We start from the raw sequence: 25759 nt of genomic DNA, 5'->3' as shown, positions 1-25759 counted from the left end.
CAGGGAATGGGGATTGTTCTTGGCATTTTTTGGTGCTGCTGATGTGGAGAAGGGGTCAGGGCAGGAGATGCTGCTCCATGTGCAGCTGAGTTCCGGGGCATTCCTGCTGGTTTGTCACGGAATCCTGGAATGGTTTGGTGTGGGAGGGACCTTAAAGCCCATCCAGGGACATTTTGCACTATCCCAGGTGGCTCCAAGCCCCATCCAATCTGGCCTTGGACACTTACAGGGATCCAGGGACAGCCAGAGCTTCTCTGGGAATTCCATCCCAGCCCCTCCCCACCCTCACAGGGAGGAATTCTTTCCCAGTATCACATCTCTCCCTGCCCCCTGGCAGTGGGAAACCATTCCCCCTTGTCCTCACATCCTCCTGCATCTGGGGAGATCCTGGCCCCCCCCAATCCCTTTAACCTATCTTTGCACCATGAAATGATCTGTTCCCATTTGGACATGTCCTGACTCCCCAATTTCTCGGTGCTGGGAGGGGCAGGAGGTGAATCCAGAGCAAGGAGGTGACTCCAGGGCTGTTTTCTCTTTAATCTACTTTAATTTCCCTGATTATATTCCCCCTCCTGCCTTTCCTGCAGCCTGGAGGGGGTGTTCCTAAGAGAGCCTCCAGGTCTGTCTAACATTCCTTCTGTTCCCTCCTCACGCAGCGCGGAGCGAAGCCCAAAAAGGTGCTGTTTGTCCCTTCCCCACGTGGGGCCGCATGCCGGGGCCATCATCATCATCATCCTCACTGTCCCCATCCCGCTCCATCCCAGTGCTGCATGGCTGTCCCTGCATGTGCTCCCGGCCAGGGAGGGGACATGGCTGCGGGTGGTCTCACATCAACGTGGGATCATGGAATGTTTGGGTGGGAAAAGCCTCTGAGGCCAGCGAGTTCTCTACAGCGTCCCCAAGTGTCACATCTGCAGGGCTGGGAAATTCCCCCGGGAATGGGGATTGTCCCCCTGCTCTGGGCAGCCTCTTCCAATACTTTCCAACTCTTTCCATGAAGGAATTTTCCCACTATTCAACCTGAATTTCCCCTGGCACAACCTGAGGCCGTTCCCTCACAGATATTTTTATAAACCCTAAACCCTCTGGTGACTCGGGGACAAGTGGCACCTTCTCAGTGTCCTGTCCCTGGGCTCTGGCTCCTCTTGGGGACACTCAAACTCACCTGGTTTGTGACAATTATTGAAGCCAAAAAATCTTTCGTGCAAGGATGAGCTGAAACTCCAAAAGTCTTGGTAAATAATCCTGGAATGGTTTGGGTTGGGATGGACACTAAAGCCCATCTCATTCATGCCCCTGCCACAGACAGGGACACCAAATCATCATTCCCTGCAGGGAATTTGGGGAAATTTTTTTTCCCCTTGGGAATTTTTCTTAAGAGAAAAGCCAAGGTGGGCACTGGAGGTGTGGGAGAAGGGAGGGAGGTTGGTACCTGTTCACATTTTGGTTCAGATTTGCTTTCCAGCCACTTCTGTGTCGATTTTTGGGTGAAAAAATGGTCCGAAGAGCTCTGTTTGTCCATGGGAAGTCCAGAGGAGAGGAGCATTTGCCCCCAAGTGTCCCCTCCTTGTGTCCTCCCAAATCCAGGTCTCTGCATGTCCCTGAGGCTTCAGGGTCTGTGTGGTTCTCTCATCTTGGTCCTGCTGGCTCCAAGGGGCTCTGCTAGGATGAAATTCCTGTTTGGAATGTTGGGTTCTTCCTTCCCTGTCCTTGTTCTGGTGGGTTTGCAGCGGCTCTGTGTCCCCACTGTGTCCCTGCTGTCTGCTCAGAGCTGTGGCTGGGATTAGGATCACGGGGGCTGTGACTGTCACTGTCCTGAGGATCACGGATCTGTCAGTGCCCTGGGGACCTGGGGCTGTGATTGTCACTGTCCTGAGGGTCATGGATTTGTGACTGTCACTGTCCTGGCAATCACAGGGTGTGACCATCACTGTCCTGGCAATCATGGGCTGTGACTGTCACTGCCCTGAGGATCAGGGATCTGTGACTGTCACTGTCCTGGCAATCACAGGGTGTGACCATCACTGCCCTGGGGATCACAGATTTGTGACTGTCACTGTCCTGGGGATCTGGATCTGTCACTGTCCTGACCCTTGTCCTGGCTGCACAGGCACGCCTCACACAGGAATGTCCCCACTGAGGGACAGACCCGTGTCAGGCCCTGCTGTCCCATCACAATTTAACCTTTTCAGCCATTAATGATCCCGAGAGCCCCCCCTGCGCTTGGGCAGTTCCTGCCCCACACATGGATGTGCCAATGAGGGTGGAGGGAGCCTGGATAATGAGAGTAATTAGTGGGTAAATCTTCCTTCTGGAGATTACAGCAGCTCCTGTGTGTCAAATATAGACTTTAATCGTGTCCAGAACTGCTGCCAGATGGGCCTTTTCCCCCCCTGCTGTGATCCTTGCCTGTTTTCCTTGGGTTTGGGAGTGGTGTGGCCATTGTGACTGTTCCCAGGGCTTGGAGTGGGGGCCACAGGACACTGGGGGTCCTGTCCCTTGTCTGTGACACTGTGTTAGGGTGTCCTTGTTCTTGGAGCAAGAGGTCCAGACTGTCCTCAGGAGGTGCTGGCATCTCTCCTGGGCCAGGCTGGCTGGGGAGGATCCCATAATCTGGTTAAAGAGCAGGAAAAGTGTCTTTCCCAGGTCGTTTTTTGAATGAAACAGGTTGTGTTGTCTTCATCCACATGACAATGTGTCTGTGGTGGTGACAGGGCAGTCTCTGGTCTGGGTCTCTAGACCCAGGTGGCACTGGGTCACAGATGTCACCTCCCAGGGACACAGGGAGGTGGCAGGGCTGTGGTGGGAGCAGGGGGCTGTCAGGGATGCAGGGAAAGGTTCCAGCAAAAGCTCTGCCTTGCTCGGGGGTGTCAGGGTGGGATGCTGGGGTCCAAACCACTCTGGGATCATGGAATTGTGGAATATTTAGCTTGGAAAAGCCCTCTGAGACCACTGAGTCCAACTGTTCCCCTGGCACTGCTAAGGCCGTGTCCCCAAATGCCACATCCACAGGTGGCACGTGCTGGTGCTGTGACCCTGCTGTTAAATCCTGTCCTACCACCTCAAGTCACCTGTCCCCTGCAGCTACAGCCGGTTTGATCCCTGGGATTGTCCTTCAGATGGATCAGGTTTGTCCCACTCCAGTGACATCCCTGCTCCTTTCATCCTCCCAGCGGCATTCCATGCGCCAGGGCTGGATTCCCGTGGTGTATCCTGAGGCTGGACCTCCCTCTCTGCTGGGCACCTGCTCTGATCCCATCCCAGGGTGCCCAGTCAGTGGCTGGGTCAGTGTCCCGGTTGTTATCCCGGTGTTCTCCTGGTGTTATCCCGGTCTCCGTGCAGGAGTGGCCTGATCAGTGTCTGGGTTCTTATCCCGGTGTTATCCCGGTCTCCATGCAGGAGTGCCCAGGTCAGTGTCTGGGTTGTTATCCCGGTGTTATCCCGGTGTTATCCCGGTCTCCATGCAGGAGTGCCCAGGTCAGTGTCTGGGTTGTTATCCCGGTGTTATCCCGGTCTCCATGCAGGAGTGCCCAGGTCAGTGTCTGGGTTGTTATCCCAGTGTTATCCCGGTGTTATCCCAGTCTCCATGCAGGAGTGCCCAGGTCAGTGTCTGGGTTGTTATCCCGATGTTATCCCGGTGTTATCCCAGTCTCCATGCAGGAGTGCCCAGGTCAGTGTCTGGGTTGTTATCCCGATATTATCCCGGTGTTATCCCAGTCTCCATGCAGGAGTGCCCAGGTCAGTGTCTGGGTTGTTATCCCGGTGTTATCCCGGTGTTATCCCGGTCTCCATGCAGGAGTGCCCAGGTCAGTGTCCCGGTGTTATCCCAGTCTCCATGCTGGAGCAGATGGCCCGTTCCAGCCTGGAGCAGGTCCCAGCTGGTCTGTTGAATGCAGAGGGGCCAGCCACCCCAAGCCCCGTTAATCCTTTAAAGGAACGGATAATCCGATCAGTTCCAAAACCCAACCTCATCCCAGCTGCCCAAACCGTGTCCCATGGCAGGGCCTGGATGAACCCAGAGGTGATTTTCCAGGCACTGCTGTCCCTTGGGCCAGGTGACATCCCTGTAGCAGCTTTTTGTGTCCCCAAGGGAGTCTGTGGTGATTATTTTGATGTGACCTTCTGGGGCCAGGAGCTGAGCAGCATCTGGTGCTGCAAAGGGATGACTCCATGAAAAAGAGCTGGAGTTAACCCTGGCATCTCCTCTCCTGTCCCTCCAAAAGCCAGGAATTCTGCCATCTGTGGTGGTGCCACAAGCTCCTTCTCATGGATTTAGGATAAAATAAACTTCTCTTACCCATCCCTGAGGAGTTTCAGGGACAGCCCAAAGCATTCAACACCATTTTCCCGGGGTTAAATTGCATTTTCTCTCTGCTGCTGCATTTATTGGATCTTTGTGTGGGAAGAGTTGATATATTCTGGATTTAGGGAGTGGAGCTGTGTGAGAGGAGAGGAGCTGGTTCATTAGAGCAGCTCTAATACTCATAATTATCTTAAACTTAAATCCCTATGAGCCTGCACGTGGCTCCTCCAGAGATGGACACAGCACTCGGATCATTCAGGGGCTTAAAGCCACGGATATGGGAGATGATTTCATCTGGAAATGCTTCTTGAGGGGTTCCTTTTCCCAGTGGTTTGGGTGAGGGCTGGTGGGAATGGGTGGGAGATTCTGTTGGAGCATTGGAATGGATTTGGATGGTGCCAAAAGCTGGGTCTGTGTCAGCTCTGGCTCCTGAAGGGGATTGTGGTGCTCAGGAGCTCGGAGCTTTTTCCTTAGGAGATGGAATTCCAGTTCCCAAAAATGTCCCTTGGGAGTGCTCCCCTGCCCCCAGTGCCTGCCAGCAGGCAGAGAGAGCTTTGGGAGAGTGGATCATGAAATGGGTTGGGTTAGAAGAAATCTTAAAGCCCATCCATGGACTCCTCCCACTATCCCAGGTGGATCCAAGCACCAATGTCCAGCCTGGCCCTGGACACTGCCAGGCATCCAGGGGCAGCCACAGCAAATCTGGGAATTCCAGCCCAGCCCCTCCCCACCCCCCCAGGCAGGAATTCCTTCCCAAGATCCCAGCCCAGTGTCCCCTTTCCCAGTGGAAGCCATTCCCTGTGTCCTGTCTCCAGTCCCTCTCCAGCTCTCATGGAGCCCCTTCAGGGACTCTGAGGATTCCCTGGAATTTTCCTTTCTCCAGGTGAACATTCCCAGCAATCCTGACTCCAGAGCAGAGAGCTCCAGAATTATGCAATGATTTGGGTTGGAAGGGACCTTAAAGCCCATCCAGTTCCATCCCTTGCACTGGGTAAGGGCACTTCCCACTATCCCAGGTTGTTCCAAACTCCATCTAGCCCAGCATTGGACACTTCCCCCACAGCTTCTGGATTCCCTGATCCTGGGATTTTTCAAGAATCAGATCCCAGCAGAGATGAGTTGGACACAGGATATCCCCAGCGTGACAACCTTGGTGGGGGGACTGCTTCCAGGGAATGTCAACCCTTGGGAAAAAGAGGCCTTTAAAGGCTTTTACTGGGAGATTGGCAGGATTGTGCTGAGGGGTTGGAAATACTGGAGGTAAAATTCCCTCTGTGTGTGGAGGGCTGGGTGAGCCCAGGGCACCCTGAGCTCCTGTCCCCTCACAGTGTGGGAATATTGGAAAATAACGCAGCTGGAATGGGTCTGTGTTCATGTTACATAATATAAAATGTAATATATGGGATTTAAGATTCCTGCATGTAAAGGGAGCTGCTGTCCTGGTCTCCAGCACTCCATGGGGCAGGACACAGATTTCTGGAAAGTTTGGAGATGGTGCTTGGTGACATCCTGTGGGTCCCCAGCAGAGTTCTGGTGCAGGGACAACGGGAATGCCTGGGCAGGAATTGCGGGAATGGTCCTGGCAGGACAGCGAGGCTCAGGACGTGCTGGACACCACCCTGAGTGCCCAGCGCGCTCCACAGGGACATTTTTAGGGCAGGGATTTTGGGGCAGGAGCTCTCCAAGGTCCGGGGGGTTCTCTCCGCACCCTCAGCCGTGCAGGGCTGCCCTGAGCTCCCGGCAATCCGCCCGTGACGGCCGGAGGTGCGGAGCTGGCGCTGGGTGATGGCAGCGCGGCAAGATGGTCCCTCTGTCCATCTGTCCACCCCTCCGGGCTCGGCGCCGTCCATCTGTCCATCCGGGCTCCGCTCCGTCCGTCTATCCGCTCCCGGGGGATTTGCCCGGCGCTCGCAGCCGCCGGCGCGGGGCGGGTTTGGCTGCGGGCACCGCGGGGATGCCGAGCGCATCCACGGAGCCGCCTGCACCGGGGAGCATCGGGATCTCACCCGGGGGGGCTGTGCCGGGGGGCTCAGAGCCGCTGAGACCCCCCCTCCCCCCCTCATCCCCTCCCCGAGCTCAGCATCACATCCGCACCATCCTCATCCCCATCCTCATCCGCACACCGCCCGGCTCGGTGCAGCGCCCGGCGGTGCGGCCCCTCCGCGGTGATGTCATGAGCCGCCGGGGCGGTGGTTGGAGCCACCGGCGGAGCGGGGACGAGCGGCCGCGGCCGGGGGGGGCTGCCCTGGACCCCCCTAAACCTCCGCCGAGCCTCCGGGCAGGACCTGGCGAGCGGCTGGCGGCGGCCGCGGCCATTTGCCGTGTCCGGCCGTGCTGACTGACCCGCTGCTCCGTCTCCTCTCGCTCCGGCCGTCCCTGCGCGACGATGAGGCAGGCCCCGGCCACACGCAAGGTACGGTCCGCGCCCGCATCCCCCGGCATCGCATCCCCGCTTCCCAGGCGCCTCCTCGCTCTTTTTTCCCCCCGTTTTTCCCGTGTTGATGCTGCCGGGCTGTAACTGGGAGCGTGACGGGCTCGGGGAGGAGGGGGGCGGTGGGTGAGCATCGGTTCATGGCTGGCTTTGCCTTCCGAAGCTCTCGGAGTCCCCTGTCCGTGTCACCCGGCCAATGCAGCGGCTCTGCGGCTCTGCCGGGGCCCTGTCCCCGCTGCCGGTGCCATCCCTGCTCTGGGGGATGCTGATGCCATCTCTGTCCCCGCTGCCGATGCCATCCCCTCTGCCTGGGAGTGTCAGTGCTGTCCCCGCTGCTGTCCCTGTCCCTGCTGCTGGTACCATCCCCGCTCCAGGGATGCCAGTGCCATCCCTGCTGCTGTCCCTGTCCCCATGGCTGGTGCTGTCTCCACAGCCTGAGAGTGTCAGTGCTGTTCCTGCTGCTGGTGCCATCCCTGCTTCCAGTGCCACTGGTGCCCACCCTGGGGACGCTGCGTGTCCATAATCCCGGTTTTCCTGTTGGGTTTGGCCTTTGGCATTCCCAGAGGCCGGCGGTACCCGGGTCCCTGCCAGGCTGCCATTTCCGCAGGTGACAGCGCGGGCACTGGCCTATATGTTTATTTTTAGTGTAACCACGATGTCACTGCTCATCTTAAAGAGAAATCCTGGGAATTTCTGGCTGACGGCAGGGAATGGACCCGAGCTGGGCTGGTACCTGGCAGTAAACACTCCTGATTTACACCAGCACCTCCCCGAGCTCGGACACCGACGCTCCTCGTCACGTGTCCCTGTTAATCTTCTTCCCCGTGGAAAGTTTCACGGATGCTGCTTTCCCTCTGTCCCATTGGAGCAGGGAGTGGGGGCTGCTGGTGCTCAGCCCCATGCCTGGATTCCATCCTGCTTTTCCCGTTGCTCCTCTCCTTGCCCATGGAATCACACCTGTGAGGCCGGGCACCTGCTAGGTAGTGCTGGTATTTTAAAATGCAGAATTCCCAGCAGTATCCCAGGGAACCACACCCTGAGGGGCTCATCCTGCTTCCCGGGGTTGAGACTCAGCTCCAGCAGAGGGGAGGTGCCTCCAAGCAATTCCCAGGAATTGAGTGAAATGGCATCAGCATGGACCAGCAGTGGGTCAGTGCCTGGGCATCACCTCCTATCCCACTCAGGAGCCGCTGCCAATCGGAATCCTCTTGGAAACTCTGGGAATCCTCCACAGCATCAGCCACAGTCCGTGAAGTTCAGACTTGAAGCCTTAAAACTGAATCCAGGAGAAAGCTCCAGTGACACCTCCCCTGTCCTGCCTGCTGGAAGGTGACATTCACACATTCCTGCTCATGCATCCAACAGTCGCTGCCCCTGGCTGGATCAGGATTCCCACACCTGGAGCAGAACCAAATCAGGAGGGACTTGTGGGACCCCACGTTCAGCAGGCAATGCCGACCCCACCACAGTCAGTTCTTGGTATCCAGGAGGATTTTTCCAGAGTTCCTGCTGCCAGAAGCTGAGTCCATCTTGGAGTGCGCCGGTTCGGAGCCCCCTGTGCTCCCCTGGGAGCAGAGGTTTTGTAATTCCATTAAATATTGATGCAGCAGCATTACACAGCAGAGCCCAGAACCTCCAGTGGAACACCCATCCCCAGCAGGGGGGGTTGCAGCATCCCAGATCCAGGAGGGTCCAGGTGGGGCTGGAGCCTCTGATCCCAGTGCTGGCACGATGCTGGACACAGGAAAATCCATGTCCTATCCTGGTCACCAGCTTCTCCAGACCCCAGGGATGACCAGCAGGAGACAGATGGATGAAGAGGGAGGTGCCAACATGGAGGGGAGCCCAGCCATCCCCCATTCCTGATGGAAAAAGCAGCTGGAGCGTCCCAGAGCATCCCTTTGCCATGGATCCCAGGGGGTCTTGGGACTCAACTTTCAGTGGTCTGCATATGGAGGGGACCAGGACTCCAAAGGATGCACAAAGCAGGATTATTCCCTGTCATTCCACGTGGCATTAGGGATGGTTACCAGAAGGCTTCTCCCTGTTTTTAGGGTTTGGTGTGGTTTGAGTTGGTGTCTCCCACCCCATGGCCAGGACAAGGCTCAGTGTCCCCCAATTCAGGGCTTGGTGTCCCCCAGGACAAGGCTTGGTGTCTCCTGGGACATGGATCAGTGTCTCCCTCGTCCAGGAAAAGGCTCAGTGTCCCCCAGGGAAGGATTTGGTGTCCTCCAGGACAGTCTCAGGTGACATTTCCCCATGTCCAAGGACTCGGTGGTCAGTGTGGGACCCCCCAGCCCTGCCCCACTCCTGAGTCCCCCCATGTGTGTGGCAGGGAGTGGACACATCTCCACCTGTGGAATTCCTGAAGAAGGCATTTTCCAGGTGTTTCCCAGGTTTTTGTTGCTGTTCCATGTTGCTTAGTTGGACTTTGGGAAGATGCTGGAGAGCTCCTGAAGGGCATCCTGAGGATTTCACCTGAGCATCTGGAATTTTTGCTGCTGTCATTCCATTGTCCTGATATATTGGTCATGCAGGAGATACTGTGGAAGATGGGAAAGTCTTCCCTCGGGATTGACATGGAATGCAGCCTTTGGGAAAAGGCTGCAAGTGAGCAGAGCAGGATTTAGCTGAAGCAATGCCAGAGGTGATGGGAAGTTTGGAAGTGCAAACACATCCAGGTTTATATTGAAAACAGGGAAATAGAGCTCCGAGGTTTCCTGAGGCCTCAGGAGGGAACACGGCCGTGTTGGATGTCAGCTGGAGCTGCTGGTCCCTCGTGGGCTCCATGTGCCTCATGTCCCCATCCTGGACATGGGATTATGTGGCAGTGCCATTATCCATCTGTTCTGTTTCTGCTTTTTCCCAGCTGGGATTAGGTCATGGAATCAGAAATGAGGGAGAGTGTGGAAGTGCTCCAAGGCTGCAGCTGGACAGATGTTCCCAATGCCCACACCAGGGGCTTCTGCCCACCCACTGTCCCCCAGGACCAGCCTGGTCACTCCTTTTCCTTCCATCAGGGATTGTTTTTAAGGGGAAAAATACTAAATAATTTGATATTTATCTCTGTTCTGGGCTGGGCCCCATGGCTTCCCCTCCCTGAGCTTCTGGGAGCTGCTGCATGTGCATGCAGGGGTGTGGGAGGGTCCTGCCCCAAAATCATGGATTATTTAATTCCAGCCATGAAAGGAAAAGTTGGGAGTGTGGGATCAGCTCCCTGGTGTCCCTGGAATTTTTGGTTTAACAAAACAGAGCCTGGGGGGCTCTAGGGCAGCTGGTCCAGGGTGCTCTGGGTCCTTTGGAAAACCCAGAGGGATGAGGAGAGGAGAAAACTCATGTTTAAGATTAAATTCTTTCCACATCTTGCTCCGGGAGTCTCTGGGAAAGGTGTGGGAGATCAAACCCCCCCTGCCCATGGAGCCTGGAATGCCCAGTGAACCTGAACCAGGCTTTGACTCTAAAGACCAAAATTCCTTGGAAGTACAAAGTGGATCTGCCCTGGGGTATCCATAGGGTCAGGATGGGGGGGTTCAGGATGTGCCTTCTGTCCCCACACTAGGCTGGAGGGATGGGGATGGGGCTTGGGGGTGACCAAGAGCTGTGCTGGCTCTGGGCTCTGCTCCCGTGGTCCCGTGTGCCAGGGGATCCCATGGGAGCTGTGCCAGGGGATCCCATGGGAGCTGTGCCATAGGAGCTGTGCCAGGGGATCCTATGAAAGCTGTGCCTGTGGGTCCCATGACAGCTGTGTCCGTGGATCCCACCCAGAGCAGCCCTTGGAGCGGTTTAACGAGCCCCCACGCTAACGACGCCGCACACACCCGGTTCCACTGGGCGCACTAACGAGGCCGAGCACACTAATGATGCCGTGCTGTCTTTTGTCTCCTTTCCCTGCTCTGCCGCTCCGGCCACCGCCGGCTGTTCTCTGCTCCTCTGTCCCTGTGTGACTGTCTGTCCTCTCTGCTTCCGCTCCCGCTGTCCTCCAGAGCACCGCCCGCCGACCCAAGGTGAGCAGCCACGGTGGGGGCACCGAGCGCGGGGGGCACCGGGCACCGACGGCCCTGTGGGTGCCGGTGCCACTCAAAGCGTTGGGTGTCAACCCCCTCACAAGCCTGGATCACCAACAGCACCACAGACAGGATCCATTGGGTGCCAAGACCACTCAAACACAGCCCACTGAGTAGCTACCCCACTCAAACACAACCTCTTGGGTGCCAGCACCATCTCAAACGTGGGGCATTAGGTACCAACCCCACCCAAACATGACCTGTTGGGTGCCAACCCCACTCAGACATGATCCATTGGTTCCAAATCCCACTCAAACATGATCCATTGGGTGCCAACCCCACCCAAAATGATTTATTGGGTGCCAACCCCACTCAAACATGATCCACTGGGTGCCAACCCCACCCAAAATGATTTATTGGGTGCCAACCCCACTCAAACATGATCCACTGGGTGCCAACCCCACCCAAAATGATTTATTGGGTGCCAACCCCACTCAAACATGATCCATTGGGTGCCAACCCCACCCAAAATAATCCATTGGGTGCCAACCCCACTCAGACATGGCCATTCTTGTGGACACCATCTCAAACATGATCCATTGGGTACCAACCCTCTTCAAACACAACTTGTTGGGTGCCAGCCCCATTCAAAAACAATCCATTCATTGCCAGTCCCACTCAAACATGATCCATTGGGTGCCAATCCCACCACAAACACGATTCATTTGATACCAACCCTACCGGGCATTCCCATTGTCCTTCCACCTCATTGTGCAGAGCCCAGAGGAGCTCATGAGGATGATGGACTCCTCTGGAGAAGGTTCAGATCCTTGGGGACCCTCTCCAGGATGGGGTGGCCATGGAACAGCGTGAAATCCATGTGGCAGTGCCCATGTGGCTGTGCCAGGGGGTCCCTGCACAGTCAAGGGTTGCTGCTCCCTGAGTGTCCCAGCTTGTGCCGGGTGTTTCTCAGTGGGATCTGAGACAGCCTGAGGTGTCAGGCAGGGCTGTGTGGTCCCAGCTGGCCCTCAGGGGCTGCTCTAGCCAGCAGGATTCATCTTGGGGAGGGACTTGTGGCTTGAAGGGAGGAAATGTGGGAGAGAAATCCGTGAAGATTGAGTTTGGAAATGGAAAACTCTCCTGTGCCAGGGTGCTGAAGAGAGTGCTCTGTCCTCACCGGATGCTTCCAGCACCTCACTTCAGGCAGGGGTTGAGTCCATCAGCCCCAGGGCTCTCTGGGATCCCATCCCATTCCCTGGGTTTGAATGGTTCTTGTGGATTGTCTCAGCAGGGATGTCTTGTGGGACCTCCTGCTCCTTTGGCCTCATACCTGTGCTGGGCAGGGAGCTGGAGTTGGGATCCTGGAATCATGGAATGGGTTGGGCTGGAAGGGAACCTAAAGCCCATCCATCTCCATCCAGGAGCACCTCCCACTATCCCCAGTTGCTCCAATCCCCATCCAAGCTGGCCTTGGACATTCTGGGCAACCTGTGCCAGGGCATCCCCACCCTCACAGGCTGGAATTCCTTCCAAATATCCCATCTACCTCTGTTCTCTGTGAGGGATCTGGGGCCCCAAAAGCACCAGGAACAACAAACATCTTCGTTTTGAGTTGTAGCTGGAAAAAGGCACACGGGACTCGGTGCCACCCAGAAATTTCCCTGTTTTCTGTGCCTGGGAGAACTGGGATCATCCCAGGAGGGCAGGCTGGGCCTGTCCAAGGAGTGCTGGACTTGCTGCAGTCGAGTTAACTTAGATTTGCCTCCATTTTGGGGAAAATAAGGGCAGAAGGTGAATGTTTCTCCTTCCCTGCTGTGCCCAAGGGTGAAACCATGCACCTGGTGAACCCTCGTGGCATCAAAAATCCTGGAATTTTATTTCTGGGAAATTTAATTTACACAGTCAGAGGTGAGTGGTTCAGAAATAGGGTCCATGAGAAGACCAGTGGGAGCCTGGGGGGCACCTGGTGCTTCCCTCACCTCTTTTCCCATTGCCTGGGTTCAGACAGTGATTAATTGACAGCCTCATAAGTGCTAATGAAGCAGCACTGGGATCTCACTCCTTGTTGATTTTCCTGTTGCTCTCCTAAAACTGTATTCTCATCTTGTTGGGCTCTGAGGTATTGCTGGAGCTGGGACCTTGAATCCTGGAATGGTTTGGGTGGGGAGGATCCTTGGAAATTGTCCAGTGCCACCCCCTGCCACGGGCAGGGACACCTTCCACTATCCCAGGGTGCTCCAAGCCCCATCCAACCTGGCCTTGGACACTTCCAGGGATTTGGGGCAGCCACAGCTTCTCTAAGAAACGTGTGGAGTCCTTCCTCAATGGATTATCCATGAATTCTCTCCGAGCCCAGCTCCTCCAGAGCAGAATTCCTGAGTCTGACAGTGACACAAGTCAGGGAGTCCCCACCGTCACCAACACTCCAGGTTTCCCCTGCTGGAAATGAGAATCTGGGATTCACCAGAGGTGTCACGGTGGGAGGCTGTGGGATCACCCTCCCTTGGGATGTCCCTCCCCTGACTCCCCCTGACGTGTGCTGGTGTCTTGCAGCCCACCCGGACCCCCACATCATCGGCGTCCGGCGGCACGGCCGGGCCCTCGGGCTCAGCCTCGGCGTCCGGCGGGGAGATGAGCAGCAGCGAGCCTGGCACACCTGCCCAGACCCCACTGGTGGCTCCTGTCATCCCCACGCCCTCCCTCGGCTCCCCGGGGGCACCCCCGGTCCCCTCGCCCACCAAGGTGAGCGGTGCCCAGGTGAGCTGTGCCCCCCACCCCGAGCGATGCCCAGGTGAGCGCTGGGCTCTGCCCGTGCTCCTCCGAGGGCAGGAGGGAAAACTGCCCCCCCCAGCACTGGGAGAAGGAGGAGGAGGAGGAGGAGGGGGAGGAAGGGAGGGTCACTGGACTGTGGGAGGAGCATTCGGACAGGTTGGAGCTGGCCAGGACAGAGGCAGAGGCAGCACAGCTGGGATGCCACTTCCAAAGGGAATTCCCAGTGCACCTCCATCCTTTCCCAAATCCCTGTGTGTGGCATCAGAACAGGTTGGCAGAGTTGAGGCTCTGAGTTAGAGCTTTATCCTGTTAAATCCAGCGGGTCCAGTTGGCAATGCCCACTGGTGCTGGGAGAACTGGGGTGGAGGGACCAGCAGGGATTCACTGGGGGCTCTCCTGCCTTGGGATGCAAAGATCCCTTGGAGAGGTTCAGGGCTTCCCAAACTTGGGAGAATTGGGGTGAAGGGACCAGCACGGATTCACTGCCCATCCATCCCCCCCCACCTTGGGATGCAAAACCCACCTGGAAAGATCCAGTATTTCCCAAATTCAGGGATTTTTAATCATTACAGAGTTATTCCCGTTTTGGTCTTTAAAATACTTTTTCATCACTTCCGTGCTGCTTTGATTAATGAGTTAATTAGAGCTTGGGAGAGATTTGGGGCATAAGGCCAGGGAGGGAGTAGCAGGAGAGGACAAGGCTTCGGGATTGTGTGTGGAAGGGAGAGCTGGAGAAGGCACCTCAGGGTGGGAATAGGGGATGTCCCCACCCGTGTCCCCATTCCCAGGGCTCTCTGGTAACTGGTTTCTGTATCTGAGTGCAGAAATGGCTTTTTTGGGGACGTCAGAATGCCCAGGCTGGGAAAGCAGCAGAGGGATCCGTGGGAGGGTCTGGATTTTTCCAAGACCTGTTCCTTGCTGTCACCCGTCTTTGGGATTTGAAGCTTTAGCCCCTGTGGCTGCTGCCAGGGAGGGAGGTCACATCCCTTTGTCCCTGCAGCCCTTCCTTCAGGAATGCTGGCATCAGCCTTTCCCTGCCCTGGGAGCTGAGCTGCTGGAAAAGGACCTGGATCAGTTTTCTCTGGGGGAAGATCACCTGGGAATGATGTGGATGCTGCAGTGGGATGAGGCAGCCACAGATTCTCTGGGCAACCTGTACCAGAGCTTCTCCACCCTCACAGCTCAGAATTCCTTCTCAGTATCCCATCTAATCCTGCTCTCTGCAGTGGGAAGCCATTCCCCCTTGCCCTGGCACTCCAGGCCCTTGTCCCAAGTCCCTCTCTTCTCAAACTGCCCCGATATTGATGACAAAAGTCAGGCCAGGTTCCGTGGGCTTCCAGAAACATCCCCAGAGCTCTGTCTGAAGGATGTCCCTGCTCCTTCCCTAATTCTTGGCTCGGTGTTGTAGGAGGAGGAGAATCTCCGTGCTCAGGTCAGGGACCTTGAGGAGAAGCTGGAGACTCTGAAAATCAAGCGGAATGAGGACAAGGCAAAGCTCAAGGAGCTGGAGAAGTACAAGATCCAGCTGGAGCAGGTGCAGGAATGGAAGAGCAAAATGCAGGAGCAGCAGGCTGAACTCCAGAAGCGCCTGAAGGAGGCCAAGAAGGTGAGTGAGTGTCCCTGGGAATGGGGCAGTGCCTGGAGGGCTGACTCCAGGAGGAATTCCAGCCCTGACAAACCTTTCTGGTAGGAAATTTCCCGATATCCAACTAAACCTCTCCTGGTGCAACTCGAGGTCTTTTCCTCTGCTCTGAATCAACATCTGGTGTATTGGCAATCAGGCCTAGCCAAGGTTGGACTTGGAATTCCTTATTCCCTCTCTTTCCAGGTGCTTCCCTCTTCCTTCTCTCTCCAGATGTTTCCCTCTTCTCTCTATCTCTCCAGGTGCTTCCTTCTTCCCTCTCTCTCTCTTTTTCCAGGAGTTCCAGGTGCTTCCCTTTCCCCCCCCACCTGTGCCTGCAGCTCCCAGGACTCCATCCAAGCAGCCAAGGAGTGTTTCCTTCTACCTGCCCTACTTTTCCACGGTGGATCCCTGGTTTCTTTCCCTAGGGATTTATCTGTCTGCTCCAGTATTCCCTGTCTCCTTACCTTTGTCCTCAGCTGCAGAAGGTTTTCCTGCAGAGTGTGGAGCAGGGAAAAGGGGAGTGGGACACCCTGGAGCTCTGGATTGTCTCCTCCCATCCCAGATAAACCAGTGTCCATTGGATTTGGGAGAGCCAATAATTTCCCAAGGGCTGCCGTGGGGTGTCTCCAGAGCTGGAGAGACCCCTTCACCTTCTGTGCTTGTCCACAGGAAGCCAAGGATGCCCTGGAAGCCAAGGAAAGGTACATGGAGGAGATGGCAGACACGGCCGATGCCATCGAGATGGCCACGCTGGACAAGGAGATGGCTGAGGAGCGGGCAGAGTCCCTGCAGCAGGAGGTGGATTCCCTCAAGGAGAAGGTGGAATACCTCACCATGGACCTGGAGATCCTCAAACATGAGATCGAGGAGAAAGGTGGGAAGGGAGAGGGACTTCAGGCTTGGAGAATGGGGAATGGGGGTGGGGTTAGGTGGGATATTGGGAAGGAATTCTTCTCTGTGAAGAATTGAAGCCCCGGAATGAATTTTTCCAGAGAAGCTTTGGCTGCTCCATCCTTGAAGTGTCCAAAACTGGGTTGGATGGGGATTGGAGCACCCTGGGATAGTGGAAGGTGTCCCTGCCCGTGGCAGGGTGTGGGGATGGGTGGGATTTAAGGTGCCTTCCCACCCAAAGCAGTTTGGGATTCTGGGATTCTGATTCTTCCCTTATTCCACAGGCTCTGACGGAGCAGCATCCAGCTACCAGGTCAAACAGCTGGAGGAGCAGAATGCCAGGCTCAAGGAGGCTCTTGTCAGGTTAGAGCCTAGCTCTGCTTCCCAAAATTCCTTCCCAGGCCTCTTTTTGCTCCCTAAGTCTGACAGTACCGATCCCAATCCTTCTCTGGAGCAGCACATGTCATTCCTGCTGATGGGTCTGGGATCTTTGCCAAGCTCTTAAAGCATCCACAGGGAAGGGAGAGTCCCTTGTCACAGGGCATGGGGACAAAATGAGCCACTCCAGTCCATTCCCATGCCTCATTCCCTATGGATGTGGTGTCAGTATCCCAGCATGGTTCTCCAGACCCTTCCCAGCCCTGGGATCTACCTTTCCCTGGATGATCCCACCTTCCAGCGCTTGGGGCTTTTTATTTGGGAATCCACAGCCTAGAAATTCAAGTGGGACCCATCCCTTGCTGTAAATGAGCTGGATTTTGGGAACGTTGTTTATGTCCCCACCAGGGAGGGGCTGATGGGGATGGATGAGCTCCTTTATCCTGGCTGGAGTGGGAAGGGGCTCTTGGGAGGGACCAGGGGCTCCTGGGCTGGCCCTGACAGGACCTGTGGCTGTCCCAGGATGCGGGACTTGTCTGCCTCAGAGAAGCAGGAGCACGTGAAGCTCCAGAAGCAGATGGAGAAGAAGAACACGGAGCTGGAGTCGCTGCGGCAGCAGCGGGAGAAGCTGCAGGAGGAGGTGAAGCAGGCAGAGAAGACAGTGGATGAGCTCAAGGAGCAGGTGAGGGACAGGTGGGATGGGATTTTTGGGACCATTCGTGGACATTCAGGACAGTTTGGGGACACTTGGGGCATTGAGACTCCTGGAGAGGCACGTGCAGTGATCCCACTGCAAGGACCAACACTCCTGGTCCCATATTCCATAATTCCAAACTCTGTTCCAGCAGCAGGGCTGTGCTGAGCTCTGCCTGGATGTGGAGTGACTCCTGAGCACAGGGCATGGACAATGTTCCATGCACACCCACTTCACTTTTCTGCAGGGATGATGATGATCCTTCCTTGGGAAACCCCCAGGAAGGATCCCTGTTCCCTGCAATCCTTCCAGGCTGGGTCACACCTGCAGTGGCTCAGGTGGGCTCTTGGCAGAGGTGATGTCCCAGCAGAGCCCCCAAAATGCCCATTTCTCCACTAAAACTGTGTGTGCCACCACGTGCTGGGATGGACTGGGTTGTGTGTTCTGGAGCATGGATGGACTGGGATGTGTGTCCTGGCACACAGGGATGGGTTGGGATGTGTGTCCTGTCCCACAGGGATGGATTGGGATGTGTGTCCTGTCCCACAGGGATGGACTGGGATGTGTGTCCTGTCACACAGGGATGGACTGGGATGTGTGTCCTGGCACACAGGGATGGGTTGGGATGTGTGTCCTGGCACAGGGATGGATTGGGATGTGTGTCCTGGCAGGTGGACGCAGCGCTGGGTGCTGAGGAGATGGTGGAGACTCTGACAGAGAGAAACCTGGATCTGGAGGAGAAGGTCCGGGAGCTGCGCGAGACCGTCGGGGACCTGGTAAGGCAGAATTTTCTGGGAAAACAGCTGCTCCAGGGGGTCGGGACGGGAGGCTGGAACGATGGAGCTCCCTGGGGGAAGCTCTCCGGCGCGCTGGGACGCTTCACCACGCCGCGTGACTTTGTCCCCGCGGTGCCACCTCCCTGGCAGGAAGCCATGAACGAGATGAACGACGAGCTGCAGGAGAACGCCCGGGAGACGGAGCTGGAGCTGCGGGAGCAGCTGGACATGGCCACGGCTCGCGTGCGCGAGGCCGAGAAACGCGTGGAGGCCGCCCAGGAAACCGTGGCTGACTACCAGCAGACCATCAAAAAATACCGGGAACTCACGGCTCACCTGCAGGTGCGACCCCTTGGGACACGTCCAGCTCCTCCTAGAGATCACCTGATGGCCAGGAGAGCCAGAGGGAGCATCCCCTGGGAACATCCTGTGGAGCTGGGCAACATGGCAGGACACGGCTTGGGGCTGGGTGGGTTCCTCATGGAGCTTCCACGGGGAACCTCCCAGTGTCTTCTCCTACAGGGACAGGGTGGGAAGGCAGGGAAGGAGAGCCCAGAGTCACTCCCAGTGCCTTAAAGGGGCTCCAGGAGAGCTGGAGAAGGACCTGGGACAAGGACTGGAGAGACAGAACACGGGGAATTGCTTTCCACTGGAAAAGTGGAAGATTTAGATGGGATACTGGGGAAAACTTCTTCCCTGTCGGGGCTATCCCAGCCCTGGGCTCAGGTCTCCTGGCAGGAAAGGGAACTGGGAAACGAGCCTGTGGATACCCCTGGACTGGAACACTCTTGGTGCCCCTCCCTCCCCTCCACCTTCACTGGGTGTTGCACCAAGGAGGAGACGCTGGGAGTTTTGTGGAGGGGCTTGCTGAGGGTGTGGGGTCCCTGATGCCCATGATCTCCATGTCCCTGTGTCCCATGTCCCTGTGTCCAGGATGTGAACCGGGAGCTGATGAGCCAGCAGGAAGCGTCTGCAGAGAAGCAGCAGCAGCCGCCCCCTGAGATGTTCGACTTCAAGATCAAATTTGCAGAGACAAAAGCCCACGCCAAGGTAGGGCCAGCAGGAAACCTGGATGGGCTTATCCATTCTCTCCCTAGGACGGGCTATTCCCAGAGTTATGGCTGTGCCTGGATTCCTGGAAGTGTCCCAAACCAGGCTGGACAGGGCTTAGAGCAACCTGGGATTGTGGGAGATGTCCCTGCCCATGGCAGGGGTGGAATGATATGGGCCTTAATTTCCTTCCTACCCAAACCATTCCATGATTTTGGAGTCCTTCTGCTCTGGAGCAAGGCTGGGAGAGCTGGGAATGTTCACCTGGAGAAGGGAAGGCTCTGGGGAGAGCTCAGAGCCCCTTCCAGAGCCTAAAGGAGCTCCAGGAGAGCTGGAGGGAGGACTGGGGACAAGGGATGGAGCTCCAGGACAAGGGAGAATGGCTTCCTGCTGCCAGAGGGCAGGGTTAGATGGGATATTGGGAAGAAATTCTTCCCTGTGAGGATGGTGAGGCCCTGGAATTGATTTTCCAGAGAAAATCTGGTTTACCCCACCCCTGGAAGTGTCCCAAGGCCAGGCTGGAGCACCCTGGGACAATGGAAGGTGTCCCTACCCATGGCAGGGGGTGGCACTGGATGGGCTGGGAGATCCCAGACAGGCATTGAGGAATTCTCTGAGAAACTGGATTCCATGGATGTAGTGGGTTTGGTTTGTTAATCTGCATTTTTTTTTTTTTTTTTTTTTGCTGTGAGATAGGATTGTCAGGAAGTTGAAATAAGTTTAATTTAAAACGATATCAAGAGAAATTTTATTATGAGAAATTATACTGGGGGGAGGGGGGGGGAAGAAGAGTAAAACTTTAGACCACTTTTCCTCCTATTACTGAGGCCAAAAAAAAAAAAAAAAAAAGCTTTCCACCACCACATGTAATCTCTTAATTTATTTATTCTCTTGATCTGGGGAGGCTCTGGGTAACTTGGTGTGTCCCTGCAGGCCATTGAGATGGAGCTGAGGCAGATGGAAGTGCAGCAGGCCAATCGCCACGTGTCCCTCCTCACCTCCTTCATGCCCGACAGCTTCCTGCGGCACGGCGGCGACCACGACTGCGTGCTGGTGCTCCTGCTCATCCCACGCCTCATCTGCAAGGTGGGGCAGAACCAGGGCTGGCAAATGATCCCAAAAATCATCACAAAAATTCGTCCGAATTCACCTCAAAATTATCCCCGAAAACGGCCAAGATTCAGCAAATACGACTCAAAATGATCCCAAAATTATCTTCAAATAACGGCCAAAATTCAGCTCAAAATTCAGCAAATACAACTGAAAATTATCCCAAAATTATCCACGAAAACGGCCAAGATTCAGCAAATATGACTCAAAATGATCCCAAAATTATCTTCAAAAAATGGCCAAAATTCAGCTCAAAATGCAGCAAATGCAACTCAAAATTATCCCCGAAAACAGCCAAAATTCAGCAAATACGACTCAAAATTATCCCAAAATTATCTCCAAAAAATGGCCAAAATTCAGCAAATACGACTCAAAATTATCCCAAAATTATCTTCAAAAAACGGCCAAAATTCAGCTCAAAATTCAGCAAATACAACTGAAAATTATCCCAGAATTATCCCAAAAAATGGCCAAAATTCAGCAAATATGACTCAAAATTATCCCAAAATTATCCCCAAAAAACGGCCAAAATTCAGCTCAAAATTCAGCAAATACAACTGAAAATTATCCCAAAATTATCCCCGAAAACGGCCAAGATTCAGCTAATACGACTCAAAATGATCCCAAAATTATCTTCAAAAAACGGCCAAAATTCAGCTCAAAATTCAGCAAATACAACTGAAAATTATCCCAAAATTATCCCAAAAAATGGCCAAAATTCAGCAAATATGACTCAAAATGATCCCAAAATTATCCCCAAAAAACGGCCAAAATTCAGCTCAAAATTCAGCAAATACAACTGAAAATTATCCCAAAATTATCCCCAAAAACGGCCAAAATTCAGCAAATACGACTCAATATTATCCCAAAATTATCTCCAAAACTGGCCAAAATTCACCTGAAAATTCACCTCAATATGTCAGCCAGGGGTTGTGACACCTAAATAATTCCATAATTCCATAATTATAAAATAATCTGGGAGAAGCATCTGGGGATGGTGGCACCTAAATAATTGAATAATTCCATAATTATAAAATAATCTGGGGGAAGGGAAGAAGCAGCCAGGGATGGTGGCACCTAAATAATTGAACAATTCCATGATTCCATAATTTTAGAGTGATCAGGGACAAGGGAGGGGGAGGAAGCAGCCAGGGGTGGTGACACCTGAACAGCTCCATGATTCCATGATTCCAAAGAGATCAGGGACAAGGGAAGGGGAGGAAGCAGCCAGGGTGGTGACACCTGAACAGCTCCATGATTCCATGATTCCAAAGAGATCAGGGACAAGGGAAGGGGAGGAAGCAGCCAGGGTGGTGACACCTGAACAGCTCCATGATTCCATGATTCCAAAGAGATCAGGGACAAGGGAAGGGGAGGAAGCAGCCAGGGTGGTGACACCTGAACAGCTCCATGATTCCATGATTCCATGATTCCATGATTCCATGATTCCATGATTCCATGATTCCAAAGAGATCGGGGACAAGGGAAGGGGAGGAATCAGCCAGGGGTGGTGACACCTGAACAGCTCCATGATTCCATGATTCCAAAGAGATCAGGGACAAGGGAAGGGGAGGAAGCAGCCAGGGTGGTGACACCTGAACAGCTCCATGATTCCATGATTCCAAAGAGATCAGGGACAAGGGAAGGGGAGGAAGCAGCCAGGGTGGTGACACCTGAACAGCTCCATGATTCCATGATTCCATGATTCCATGATTCCATGATTCCATGATTCCATGATTCCAAAGAGATCGGGGACAAGGGAAGGGGAGGAATCAGCCAGGGGTGGTGACACCTGAACAGCTCCATGATTCCATGATTCCAAAGAGATCAGGGACAAGGGAAGGGGAGGAAGCAGCCAGGGGTGGTGACACCTGAACAGCTCCATGATTCCATGATTCCATGATTCCAAAGAGATCAGGGACAAGGGAAGGGGAGGAAGCAGCCAGGGTGGTGACACCTGAACAGCTCCATGATTCCATGATTCCATGATTCCAAAGAGATCGGGGGCAAGGGAAGGGGAGGAAGCAGCCAGGGTGGTGACACCTGAACAGCTCCATGATTCCATGATTCCAAAGAGATCAGGGACAAGGGAAGGGGAGGAAGCAGCCAGGGTGGTGACACCTGAACAGCTCCATGATTCCATGATTCCATGATTCCAAAGAGATCAGGGACAAGGGAAGGGGAGGAAGCAGCCAGGGTGGTGACACCTGAACAGCTCCATGATTCCATGATTCCAAAGAGATCAGGGACAAGGGAAGGGGAGGAAGCAGCCAGGGTGGTGACACCTGAACAGCTCCATGATTCCATGATTCCATGATTCCAAAGAGATCAGGGACAAGGGAAGGGGAGGAAGCAGCCAGGGTGGTGACACCTGAACAGCTCCATGATTCCATGATTCCAAAGAGATCAGGGACAAGGGAAGGGGAGGAAGCAGCCAGGGTGGTGACACCTGAACAGCTCCATGATTCCATGATTCCAAAGAGATCAGGGACAATGGAAGGGGAGGAAGCAGCCAGGGTGGTGACACCTGAACAGCTCCATGATTCCATGATTCCATGATTCCATGATTCCAAAGAGATCGGGGGCAAGGGAAGGGGAGGAAGCAGCCGTGGCTCAGCGGTGCGAGCGCTCGGCCCTGCTGCCCGTGGTCACTTTACAAGCACGGGTCACTTTTGCGGGGTGCAGCGGCCGTCAGAAGGACAGAGCAGGGAGATCTGGGGTGCGCTGAGGAATTTCCCTGTCTCCCCCAGGCCGAGCTGATCAGCAAACAGGCGCACGAGAGGTTCGAGCTGAGCGAGAGCTGCGCGGAGCGGGCGGGGCTGCGGGGAGCGCCGGGCGAGCAGCTCAGCTTCGCCGCTGGCCTCGTCTATTCCCTGAGCCTGCTCCAGGCCACGCTCCACAAATACGAGCAGTGAGTGCCCGACCCACCCCTCCCCTCCCTCTGCTGCCGCAGTTCCTGGGATTTGGGGAGCCGGGCTGGGAAAAGGCGCTGGGATCGGTTTTTATTGCCTTGCCACGCGGGCGTTTCTCTGTGACCCTCCTTGTGTGTCTTTCCCAAGGGATGACATGGGAAGGGATTTGGGGAGCTAGGCTAGAAAAAAAAAAGCTTTGGGATCCCTTTTCCATGACCTCTCAGTGTCCTCCCAAGAGGTCACAGGGGATTTTGGGAGCCGGACTAGGAAAAGTAAAGTTCTGTGATCCCTTTTCCATGACCTCTCAGTGTCCTCCCAAGAGGTCACAGGGGATCTTGGGAGCCGGGCTAGGAAAAATAAAGTTCTGTGATCCCTTTTCCATGACCTCTCAGTGTCTCCCAAGAGGTCACAGGGGATTTTGGGAGCCGGGCTAGGAAAAGTAAAGTTCTGTGATCCCTTTTCCATGACCTCTCAGTGTCCTCCAAGAGGTCACAGGGGATCTTGGGAGCGGGCTCACAAAAAGCTGTGGGATCCCTTTCTCCATGACCTCTCTGTGACCTTCCCAAGGAGTGACATGGGAAGGAGTTTTGGGACCCAGGCTAGATAAAAAGCAGTGGGATCCCTTTATTCCCTTCTGAGGATCCCCTTCTCCATGACCTCTGTGTGTCCCTCCCAAGAGATGACACATGAAGGAATTTTGGGAGCCAGGCTACAGTAAAACAGCAGGATCCCCTTCTCCGTGACCTCTGTGTGTCCTTCCCAAGGGGTGACATGGGAAGAAATTTTGGGAGGCAAGCCAGAAAAGAAGGATGGGTTCCCCTTCTCCTTCTCGAGAGGCGAAACATGAAGGAATTTTGGGAGCCAGGCTACAAAGAAGCAGCAGGATCCCCTCGTTCTCTTGTGAGGGGTCACACCTCCGTGTTCCCCGGGGACACCCAACCCTCCAGCACCAGCCAGGTCGTGGCTGTGTCCCTGTCCCAGCAGTGCCTCCCATTTCCCATGTCCTGCCCGGAGATGCACCCAGCTCCTCCTCCGTGTCCCCTCAGGGCCCTGAACCGCTGCAGTGTGGAGGTGTACAAGAAGGTGGGGACCCTGTACCCCGAGATGAGCGTCCACGAGCGCTCCCTGGACTTCCTGATCGAGCTGCTCCACAAGGACCAGCTGGATGAGACCGTCAACGTGGAGCCACTCACCAAGGCCATCAAGTACTACCAGGTGTGGCTGGGGGTGACACTGGGGGCAGGTGTCACCTCACCTCTTGGATATCCAGCCCTTGGTCCATGGATCGGATGGGATTTTAGCTCCTTTTGGCAGCCCTTTCCTTTGGGTGTCGTCACCCAGGTGACCGTGGCTGTGTCCCCTGATCTGTGTCCCTGGGGGACGTGATTCTGCCATCCCACATTCCTTCTTTCCACCTGCTGACCTGTGGAATTAAGCACCACCGGCTGTTTTGGGGCACTGTTGTTATTTTCATTTTAAAAAAATGGCCCAAACCCTCAAAATTTGGGGGGTTTTTTTGAGTGTTCCCACATTGGATTTTTCCATGTGTGCCAACACCTGTGGATGTTGATCCTGCCATTCCCACAGCACCTGTATAGCATCCACCTGGCCGACCAGGCTGAGGACTGCACCCTGCAGCTGGCTGACCACATCAAGGTGAGTGGGGACAACCCTTCCCTGATCCCTCTTTTCCACCTTTGTGTCCCCCAGGATCCTTGTGGGAGGGGAGGTGCCCCTGCTGCCACTCCCCAGTGCAGCCAGTTTTCCCTAGTGGTAGCACTGGGGTCAGGAATGGGGACATGGAAGAAGAGCAGGAATGGGAGTGTGGAGACCCTCATGTCTCAGTGTAGGGGTTGTATCCTGGATTTCCCAAGGGAAGAACCAGCATTCTGCACCCCTTGGATAAAACCAAAATAGACCAAAAATAGCCTGACTGCCTCAGCCCATTTCCCTGCTCCTGAAAACCCTGGGGTGGTGGCAGGGTTCATCCTGGAATTCCTGGGACTGAAACCCCAGAGTGCCCTGGGACACTCCCTGTCCCTGTCCCTGTCCCTGTCCCTGTCCCTGTCCCTGCCCCTGTGCTGAGGGTCCCTGTGCCTGTGCCCACAGTTCACCCAGAGTGCCTTGGACTGCATGGGGGTGGAGGTGTGCCGGCTGCGGGCCTTCCTCCAGGTAGGATCTTCCTCCAGGTAGGATCTTCCTCCAGGTAGCACTTGCCAGGATGGCTGGGCACGTGCCAGCTTCCTGCTGTCCCTGTGTCCTTCTGTCTGAGATCCCTGTCTGAGGTCCTTCTCTGTCCCTGTGTCTGTCGGAGGTCCCTCTGTGTCCCAATTTCCCTCTGTCTCTGTTTCCCTCTGATGTCCCTCCATGTCCGTCTCTGTCCCTGTGACCTTCTGAGCTCCCTCTGTGTCCCCATGTTCCTCTGAGTTCCCTCTCTCTAAAGTCCCTCTGTGTCCCCATGTTCCTCTTGTTCCTGTGTCCCTCCGAGATCCATCTGAGTCTCTCTGTCCCCGTGCCCCTCCCTGTCCCAGTGTCCCTCTGAGGTCCCCATGTCCCAGTGTCCCTCTGAGGTCCCCGTGTGTTCCCAGGCTGGACAGGAGGCAGCTGACCTGGCCATCCTGCTCAAGGACCTGGAGACATCCTGCAGTGACATCCGCCAGTTCTGCAAGAAGATCCGGCGCCGCATGCCGGGCACGGACGCGCCGGGAATTCCGGCAGCCCTGGGCTTTGGAGCACAGGTGAGTGGGGCAGGGACCCCCCCCTCCAGCACAGACTGGGAGCTGTGGGATGCACTGGGCCGGCAGCAAACACCCT

At 55.3% G+C, this 25759-nt stretch overlaps 1 protein-coding gene across 4 annotated transcripts in view; it reads left to right on the top strand.

Moving 5' to 3' along the window:
- The window catches only part of DCTN1 (dynactin subunit 1), a 50878-nt gene that overhangs the window by 18266 nt on the left and 6853 nt on the right, over window positions 1-25759 (top strand). For 2 of the 4 annotated variants that reach the window (XM_062493914.1, XM_062493917.1), the window contains exons 5-18: window positions 13292-13495; window positions 14919-15116; window positions 15804-16008; window positions 16310-16388; window positions 16926-17085; window positions 17769-17873; window positions 18024-18215; window positions 18807-18923; window positions 19857-20009; window positions 22784-22944; window positions 23992-24160; window positions 24533-24601; window positions 25055-25117; window positions 25534-25683. In XM_062493914.1, the coding sequence (XP_062349898.1) occupies window positions 13292-13495; window positions 14919-15116; window positions 15804-16008; window positions 16310-16388; window positions 16926-17085; window positions 17769-17873; window positions 18024-18215; window positions 18807-18923; window positions 19857-20009; window positions 22784-22944; window positions 23992-24160; window positions 24533-24601; window positions 25055-25117; window positions 25534-25683 (2025 nt within the window). Of the gene's footprint in view, window positions 1-656; window positions 683-6694; window positions 6717-10717; window positions 10739-13291; window positions 13496-14918; window positions 15117-15803; window positions 16009-16309; window positions 16389-16925; window positions 17086-17768; window positions 17874-18023; window positions 18216-18806; window positions 18924-19856; window positions 20010-22783; window positions 22945-23991; window positions 24161-24532; window positions 24602-25054; window positions 25118-25533; window positions 25684-25759 lie in introns of all 4 variants that reach the window. The other 2 variants (XM_062493916.1, XM_062493915.1) reach the window with 2 other exon arrangements.

This window comes from Cinclus cinclus, chromosome 5 (assembly GCF_963662255.1).
Source record: "Cinclus cinclus chromosome 5, bCinCin1.1, whole genome shotgun sequence".
Lineage (NCBI taxonomy): Eukaryota > Metazoa > Chordata > Aves > Passeriformes > Cinclidae > Cinclus > Cinclus cinclus.
This window is presented reverse-complemented; position numbering and strand designations above follow the sequence as displayed.